The sequence below is a fragment of the Cyprinus carpio genome, chromosome B5, assembly GCF_018340385.1.
Source record: "Cyprinus carpio isolate SPL01 chromosome B5, ASM1834038v1, whole genome shotgun sequence".
Classification (NCBI taxonomy): domain Eukaryota; kingdom Metazoa; phylum Chordata; class Actinopteri; order Cypriniformes; family Cyprinidae; genus Cyprinus; species Cyprinus carpio.
Genome location: NC_056601.1, coordinates 24,639,871 through 24,648,612, shown reverse-complemented (window position 1 = coordinate 24,648,612; position 8,742 = coordinate 24,639,871). Strand labels below are relative to the sequence as shown.

Here is an 8,742-nt window from a genome sequence, read left to right as displayed (position 1 = left end):
GTTACATCGTAAGAAGAATGGCACCTATGCTAATATTAGTCAGTTTCTTTCTTTTTCTGAGGTCACTGCAGTCACCCGTATCCAGTCCAAATGGTGGATCAGCACCTAGAGACGACCTCTACAGCCCTGAATTTTAGTGGAGACCAGGACAACTAGATAAGCCCCAGAGACAGATCCCCAGTAAAGACCTTGTCTCCTAGACGGCCATCGGGACAAGACCACAGAACCAGATGACCCCTCTGCACAATCGAACTTTGTTACAGCATGGATCAACCGGCTGATTCATCTGGCCAGAGGAGAACTGGCCCCTCGACTGAGCCTGGTTTCTCCCAAGGTTTTTTTCTCCATTCTGTCACCGATGGAGTTTTGGTTCCTTGCCGCTGTCGCCTCTGGCTTGCTTAGTCACTTCATTTTCAGTGATATCGTCGACATGATTTCACAGATACTATTTAAACTGAACTGAGCTGGATGATGACATCACTGAATTCAGTGATGAACTGCATTTAACTGAAAATTGAGTGTTTACTATTGTCATTTTGCATTGACACACTATTTTCCTATTTGATGCTGTAGAGCTGCTTTGACACAATCTGTATGTCAGATTATAGATAGATGGATAAATGGATAGACAGATAGATAGATAATATTATAAGATTTGAAATTTCAAATATTTGTACCCTAGCAACCACATAGCAACACCCTAGCAAAAGTGCTATTTAAATAAAGGTGACTTAACTTGACTCTAAAATTACTTGCTGCCATAGTTACCCAACTATGGGTAACTACTGTATACTATTGAGTAATTATACTCAGAGAAAACAAATTTTGTGAAAACAAAGGAAAAACACTCAGTTTTATGAAGTCTAAAATTACTTGTTGCCATAGTTACCCAACGTTAATCCCTGCTGAAAGCATGAAAGAGCAATGCAGCGACAGAGCAGCTTTGATTGACAGCACAGCTGTGTGAAAGTAAGCCATCCTGATCCAAAGAAACAGAGGATAAGCAAATGGTTAGAGATCTCTTCTCTCAGAGTAAAAAAGGCTGCCATCTGCACCCAAATAACAATTTTCTCCTTTGGCTGCAAAGACAAGTACATTTATTTTATTAGAGAAGAATAAACTACTCACTTGCTTTTTCATTAAAACAATTGTGAAGGAAGTCATACTTGGCATGAAAACCATTACACAACTTTATTGCTGGTTATAAACTCGACAAAAATTATGACATGAAAAAAGATAGAAGAAATGATCAAATGTGGATATTTTTACATTCGTCACAAAGCATCATTTTCTTATGGATACAGCACTGTGTCATCGAGCTGATCTAGTTGTTCACCGATTGGTGTACTAAAAGTGGCATTTCTTTTAAATGGATGATCCTTAGTTTTAACTGCTGTCACACCCTGAAAAAAGTAAACATTACTCATAAACACACTCCAGTGCTGCAAGAAATAAACATACTGACTGAAACTTCACAGTAGATGCTGACCTGAATCTTCTGATAGTTATCACTCCAAAATGTGATGGCTTGCTCGGCTGTGTAATCATGATCCTGAAAGAGACAAGCTGTTTAACGCTGAAAGGCACACAAATTTACACACACCAGTGCACACAAATACAAAAGTACAGTCACAGCAATACTATTATATTTAAAGGTAATGGTGAATAGAAACAGACCGTGGTCAGTGGTGCACGGACAGACTTAAAGCCCTCCACCTTGTAGTCTGCTTTAGTCACAGAGCACAACTCAGGGGCTGGAGGCTCTGCTTTCATCTCTGCATGTATCTGATCACTGTAAAATAGATAACAATGTTAAAAAAACTGCATAGTTGGTTTGTATTTGTGATTCTATCAAGGATTTCTAATATACTTAGAGAGAGATCTGTTCATCTCAATGGCAGTTGTTCAGCTTACACATCATGTAGCCTAGAAGTACTCAAACTGCATACTGCCATCTTTGCTTCAGGCCCAAAATGTTTTGAAGAAAATTTGTATATCCTGTTATTGATTTTAGATGTTTAAAAGGGTCATATGATGCTGCTAAAAAGAACATTATTTTGTGTATTTGATGTAAGGAAATGTGTTTATGTGGTTTAAGGTTAAAAAAAAAAACACATTATTTTCCACATACTGTGTTTCTCCTCTATGCCCCACCTTCTGAAACGCATACATTTTTACAAGGCTCATCGCTCTGAAAAGCGAGGTGTGCTGTGATTGGCCAGCTATCCAGCGCGTTGTGATTTGCCGAATGGAAATGTTACGCCGCTTAACATATTGTGATGACTTGTCCGGCCGGAGCAACGAGACATAAACATAAAACCCATTATAAACGTGATATAAACATGATTTCTAGACGTGTCTTCTTTTGGATGGCCAAAGTAGTTTCGCTTTCTCAGTGAAAAAGCGTCACTCACCTCGGCCTTGATAGAGCAGAAGCCGGAGGCCTAGAGTGAGCCACGGCCGGCTTGAGTGAGCAGAGGCGGGCGGCTTGAGAACGGTGCAGCAGGCGGATTCTATGAAGGAGCGTACCTTGTGCTTACAGCAACCACATGTGACAACCCCGGGCTGGATGCCACTTCGTTCACGGTGAAAGCCGATTCGGCGATCCACAGCGCAAAGTTGATGTATTTCCTCAGCGACCAGCACGGATCAGCCCCAGGCATGATGAAGCGGATATCTTTCTCTTTTGGAAGGCCAAACAAAGCAATTTCGCTTTCACAGTGAAACACACAGCGTGTATACGACATGGCAGCGGCGGCAAAAACAGTACTAAAACAAGAATAAAAGGTACGCCGCCTTTCTTTGCGTGAACATATGGGCGGTGTTATGCAAATCTTCCCACATGGTGACGAGATGTGGGGGCGTGTTAGAATGAGCCGTTTCAGGGGAGTGTGGACGAGTCTCAACTTTTATAAAGAATATCTCTTTGGATTTGAGACTTTAGTCTTTGCAACTTTACAGACCTTCTTTATTCACCAAGAACTTGTAACACTCCAAAGAGAAAAATTTGAAATTGCATCATATGACCCCTTTAACAAAGCTCATCTGCTTGAAAATGGTTTTTAATATTGTAAAATAGACAGTCACTATGATGTCTGGAGATGATGAAGTAATGACTCATGACTAAGTGAAGCAGAAGGAGTCTCTCTAAATCAACAGATGGTGGAAACAAAACAGATTGCAATATTTGTATTCACGTCTGTCTAACATTTCTTCACAATGACAGCAATCTGACATAGAGGAAGAGCCAACTCAGCCTTAATGTGATAATTGAAATTCTTCTATAAAAGAGTATTTGTCTTTCCATGCCCGCCTATACCAGCTCTATGGGTATGAGGTACTGTCTCACTTCAGGATTATATTTTTTTCTGTTCTCTTTCTCTCTCTCTTTTAATTTAAAAACAAATATTGCAACCACTTGTCTGGGGTCTGAGACTTGTTGTCAAGGTTATGTTCAAAAATGAATTAAAATGTTGCATGATAAATAAAAAAGAAAATTATTTAACTGAACTATGAATCTAACCATGACACAAACATTCTTACATCACTCCTCTCTCCCACTGTTTCCTCTACTGACACATGAAACAAGAAATGTGGGAAGATCATAAAATGTCATTCTTGTTTTACACACAATGAGGTCCTTAAATATTAAACTTTAAAGTAAATGTTTGTTTATTTAGTTACCTTATTCTTTTGATGAGATCATTTTCCAAACGTTCAGCCCGGCTTCCTAAAATGAAAACAACAGTGAAGTTTATTAATAAGATTTATGCAGCAGAAAGAACAGAGGGCTTTTATTTAAAAGGACCGCTGTGGAGTACTATAAGCTGAAGAACGAAAAGGAATTTTAATAATGAACAATAAGTCAAATGAATTTAATAATGCAAAAGTCATTTTAATCCCTAGGTCAGCTGACAGAACTGTCTGTCACTATTACTATTGGTCCAGTTTTGCATTTTTACTATGCCTTACATTTGTTGATTATGCACGTGTTTTAGGTAAACCCTACTGGCTGACATGAGCTGTCAAGAATGAATCAAAAAACATCTGATAAAACAGCTGAAAAAACATAAAAACAGCATTCTGTGTCGTTTTTCAGCAAATGTTTATTTATGAATATATAAAATCCTTATTATAACACCTGTGTCATTTTAACCTAAGTTACCTTTTTGTCGCACACCAAGGCTTTTAGGAGAATTGAAAGTAGCTTTGAATGTACTGATCCCCTGTACTTGAGCAGTCAGGTCCATGGTAAGAATCCCTGTGTGTCCGTACTTATGAACGCATGATCTAGGCCCGGTCCTGTCTAGCAATGCAGTAGCCCTCTGAAACGCGTGAAAGAAAATAGAAAAATGTAACATGTCATTGTAAAGGTGGGTTACAGATGTACCACCAAGATAACAAACTAAACTTTGCTTAGCCTCAGCCTGCAGGATCATTTAAACATGCTGTGTGAAACATACCTCCTCAACCCAGTTTCCCAGTAAACACCTTCCAGCCGCGTAATTTTCCTCATCAACCTCTGATGTCATTGCACTCACGTTCTTTTGCATTACGCCGCTGTTTGATAAGCAACAGCCTGGGTTAGTCTGAGGCTTAAATAGTTACAATAATTTAATTGCACTTGATATGGATTTGTTTACACCTCTCAACTCTGCACAGACCCTGAGAGCGCTGCGTGTGCGTCTCACCATGGTAACGTAAACAAACTCATTTTGCCATCTCGATTTCCATTGGAAAACTGAATTTCTTTCTTTCTTTCTTTCTTTCTTTCTTTCTTTCTTTCTTTCTCTTTCTTTCCTTTTTTTTCTTTTTCTTTCTTTCTTTCTTTCTTTCTTTCTTTCTTTCTTTCTTTCTTTCTTTCTTTCTTTCTTTCTGTAATATTAAGATCACTTTACACAATCTTAAAAAACCGTATCTTTTCAAACGATGCATGCATTTTATTGCATTACTTTGTTCCTACACTTTATTATTTTTTAAAACGACGAAAACCTAATGGTATTACCACTGATCTATAATATAGATCTATAATATAGATCAGTGGTTGTTACACACACACACACACAAACAAACACACACACAGAGAGAGAGAGAGAGAGAGAGAGAGAGAGAGAGATATACTCTCAATATCAGAGAGAGAGAGAGAGAGAGAGAGAGAGAGAGAGAGAGAGAGAATGTATAATTAAAGCGTTAGTTATAAAATTAGACAAGGGAGATTTTTTTAATTTTTTTTTTCACAATAATCCTTTACCAAGTAGCATGAATGAATGAATGAATGAATGAATGAATGAATGAATGAATTAATGAATAGCAACAACTTGAAAACAGAGTAGTTGCATTGGGACACCAACCATGTCAACTGGATCATTTCTCTCCTTGTTCTTTAAACTATAACATTTGTCTATCCTCATCTGTGCTCAATAATCTGCCTGTCTGTACTCTACATCTGTATGAGACATGAAATCATAGGCGTTTGGTGGATCAGTTTTCACATCACTCAGTGGGATGTCACCAGGCATTTCCCTAAAAGATGAATAGGACTTGCATCCAGGAATCTGGAAAACATTTGGAGAAAGTTGAACTGGTGCATTCTGTTAAGTCACTTTCAGACAGTAACTTAATGTTCACTGTGCTGAATGTATTAGTACTTTCTCTGAACTCGTCCCCAAAACCACAAGCCAGTGGGCTCCAGACTGTTGAACTGAGGTTAGAATAGTGACCAAAGTCTCATGCTTACTGAAGAAATACATAGACAGACCGAGAGAAAGAAAACAAAACACAGAATCTGTAAAATTCAGACCAATTAAGCCTCTTTTTATGGTTAGATGTAGGTTTCACGTAAATCAGAATCTCATTCTGAACTTTCAAAGACCACAATGAAAATCTGGGCAAAATCTAATTTAAACTTGAAAACAAAACTTTTTTTCCCCAGTAAATTTAACTGTTATGCTACAAATATCATTTAAAGATTTGCATTAAAAAATGAAATGCAAAATAGAAGCATTTTTACTAGCCATCTCAGACACAACTCTAAAGATCTTAAGCATAATAGTGGAGCAGCTAAGTGATCTAATCGTTCAGTTTATGATACAAGCTTGAAAATTGGCATGAGCAGTCTCCATGGGTCACTTGACAAGAAAATTGTCAGAGCCACTTGAAATTTCAAGATGGTGGCCATTTTTCAAGATGGCCGACACCTTAGTGGAGCAGTTAAGTGATATAGTGGTTTATTTGGTGATACAAGCATGAAAATTGGCATGAGCAGTCTCTGATGGTCACTAGACAATAAGCCACCCACAGCTACTTGAAATTTCAAGATGGCGGCCATTTTTCAAGATGGCCACCACCTTAGTGGAGCAATTAGGCTTAAGAAATCATTTAGTTGGTGATACAAGCATGAAAATTGCCATGAGCTGTCTCAAAGGGTCATTTGACAAGAAACCGCCCACAGCAACATAAAATTTTAAGATGGCGGCAATTTTTCTGGATTACTGCCGCCCGCCATGTGGACCTTTATATGATACATTATTTCATAGAAATGTATTGGGTTCCTCAAAAGACTCTGTCAAGAGAGGTAGTTTGACTGTGTTTTGTCTGACTCCTCACCCATGACCTGTCCAGTTTGGTAAAGCCTGTCAGGAGTTGCCTCCCATCGGCATAGCTCTCAGGGTTCATTGAGATACACAAGCTCCCTTACCACGACAAGGTAACAGTCACAAGGGAGTTTTTTTTTTTTTTTTTTTTTTAAACTAACAGTTATTAAACATGTCAAATTAATACTGAGAGGTGTGGAAACAAAAATAAGATGAATAAATTAGCACAGTTGTGGTGCTGAACGGACAGTGCACCAAACAAAAAATTGAGCAATGACCAATACTGAATGTCAATAAGAACAGATCCAGAGGCAACAGCAACTCTGGCTGACACAGCCATGGAACCATGACAAACAGAAAGTATCTCAAACAATACTAAGGAAATAAACTGAAAAAATGTCACAGTGATAGTCTGGTGACAAAAAAAAAAACATGATGTGCCGATGTGGCGAGGGGAAGCCGAGCCATAGGCCTACACCGGAAAACATAGAGGACTAACACTGGCAAAAGAAACATGCAAATAGGTTCTAGCAGGGGCAGCTACTGCAACTGTGTGCAACTGAGTCCATATCTGAAGCACTTACACCTTCCAGTACATGCCTTGTTGCACCCACATTTGGTCAACTCCCAACAACTCTGAACTGAAGATGAACTGAAGAAGAGTTGGTTAAACAGATTCTTCAACAAATCCCTCATGGAATTTGTTGTCAAACTTTATCTTGTGATTAAGCATTTCTCTACGTATGATGCTGGCAGCCTTGGCTAAGTGAATGGCTTCAGCTGTACTGTATTTGCTTACATCAGAAAGAACAGAGCTGATGTCCTTCTTGAATGCAAGCAGTACATCACGTCCTGCCTTGTGTTCTTGTAGCTCAGGTATGCTAGAAAGCAGCTGCTCCTTCAGTCTGGTTGAATTCACATCTAGTGATTCGACACCAAGTTGCTGCAGTCGTTGCTTGTAGAGAGAGGCTAGAACTGCAAGCTTAAATATAACTGGATCCGTGCCGTCACTTGTGGTCTTCGTGTCCGTGATGTAGATGACAAGTTCTGAACAAATAGAGGGATACCAGTCAAAAGCTGAGCTTTTGAGGCTCTACTCTTGCTTGATGGCATTGAGATGGTCTCGCTCTCTGTTGTACAGTCCAACGAGACAGGCAGGGTGGTATTTAAATTCCTGTGCAACAACATCACCAACAATAAGCTTTGCAAGGAGCTTCATGTCGCTTAGATTCCTGGCACATTCATTGACTCTTTCATTAAGTTTCATCGTCATTGCTTCTCGTAAGGGGGACATTGCACTCATCTTTTCACATAAAGCACAAAGCTTTCGAGGGCTGGGATCCTCTTGGCCTCTTGACATGGATATCTTTGGTATCTTCACTGTCTTTAGCAGCAGTAGATGCTCTCTTTTGTGCCCTTTCCAGCTTTGTGTTACTGAACATAAGTTTACAGCTTGAATGATATTTTGCTCTGTTTCTTGTCAATGTGTTTTCTATACCATCACCTTCATCTAGTCGGGTTTGACTAAGATAGGCAGAGCATTGATCTTATGACATAATGGAACATTTCTTGCAATGGTATCATAACCAGTATGATCGTGCTCTCTGTTGAATAAACTCGGATGAATGAGTTTTTCCTTGGTGTCCTGCTGACAAATGAAACATCTGTCCCAGTTAGTTTTCTCAACTGTTATGATGGCTTCTGCCATGTCTGCAGCAAATGTATAGGCAGAGGCCGAGGGTTTATCCTTTTACCACCTTTTACCAAGCACTTTGATGTATGGGATACAACTAAGTTCATGCCTTAACCCTACACTTAGTCATCCAATGCCATTTATATCCCGTGCGATCTGTACACCATCCGGTTAACTAAAACCCCATTAACCTTAGCTCGGCTCTCCCGCGCTGGCACAACCTGTCAATTCAGGTGCGGCTATCTACCTGTTTTGGGGTAGATTAGACAGCATTTGGGATACTAACTTTACAATTAGCTGACATTGAACCCCACTCTGAGTTTAACAGCAGTGATAAATCACCAGTGTGCCCTGGTAGTGCAGATATTCACTCTTGTCTAATCTATCTATAATCAACAAATCTACACAACTGTATTTTGATGCGTTAAAAGTTGTAAGATAATCTAAAACATATAA

At 39.1% G+C, this 8,742-nt stretch overlaps 1 protein-coding gene across 2 annotated transcripts; it reads right to left on the bottom strand.

Annotated features, from left to right (window-relative positions):
• Nucleotides 1-1,166: 1,166 nt before the first annotated feature.
• Nucleotides 1,167-4,748, bottom strand: spag8 (sperm associated antigen 8). 2 transcript variants are annotated; one of them, XM_042723422.1, is made up of 7 exons: nucleotides 4,646-4,748; nucleotides 4,464-4,560; nucleotides 4,166-4,325; nucleotides 3,685-3,730; nucleotides 1,678-1,792; nucleotides 1,490-1,552; nucleotides 1,167-1,403 (listed from the first exon to the last, which is right to left on the bottom strand). In XM_042723422.1, the coding sequence occupies exons 2-7, from the start codon at nucleotides 4,551-4,553 to the stop codon at nucleotides 1,293-1,295; spliced, it is 585 nt and encodes a 194-aa protein (XP_042579356.1). In that variant the 5' UTR covers nucleotides 4,554-4,560; nucleotides 4,646-4,748; the 3' UTR covers nucleotides 1,167-1,292. The 2 variants fall into 2 exon arrangements, with proteins under 2 accessions (XP_042579356.1, XP_042579355.1); XM_042723421.1 differs by having other exon boundaries at nucleotides 4,464-4,718.
• Between the last annotated feature and the right edge of the window lie 3,994 nt (nucleotides 4,749-8,742).

What these genes read in the sequence shown, in the direction of transcription:
- spag8 (XM_042723422.1), bottom strand. Translation starts at nt 4,553, where the DNA reads ATGCAAAAGAACGTGAGTGCAATGACATCAGAGGTTGATGAGGAAAAT. An exon ending in CCTTGGTGTGCGACAAAAAG is followed by an intron (nt 3,731 to 4,165) that starts GTAACTTAGGTT and finishes TTTTCATTTTAG; the next exon opens with GAAGCCGGGCTGAACGTTTG. An exon ending in TCCGTGCACCACTGACCACG is followed by an intron (nt 1,553 to 1,677) that starts GTCTGTTTCTAT and finishes TGTCTCTTTCAG; the next exon opens with GATCATGATTACACAGCCGA.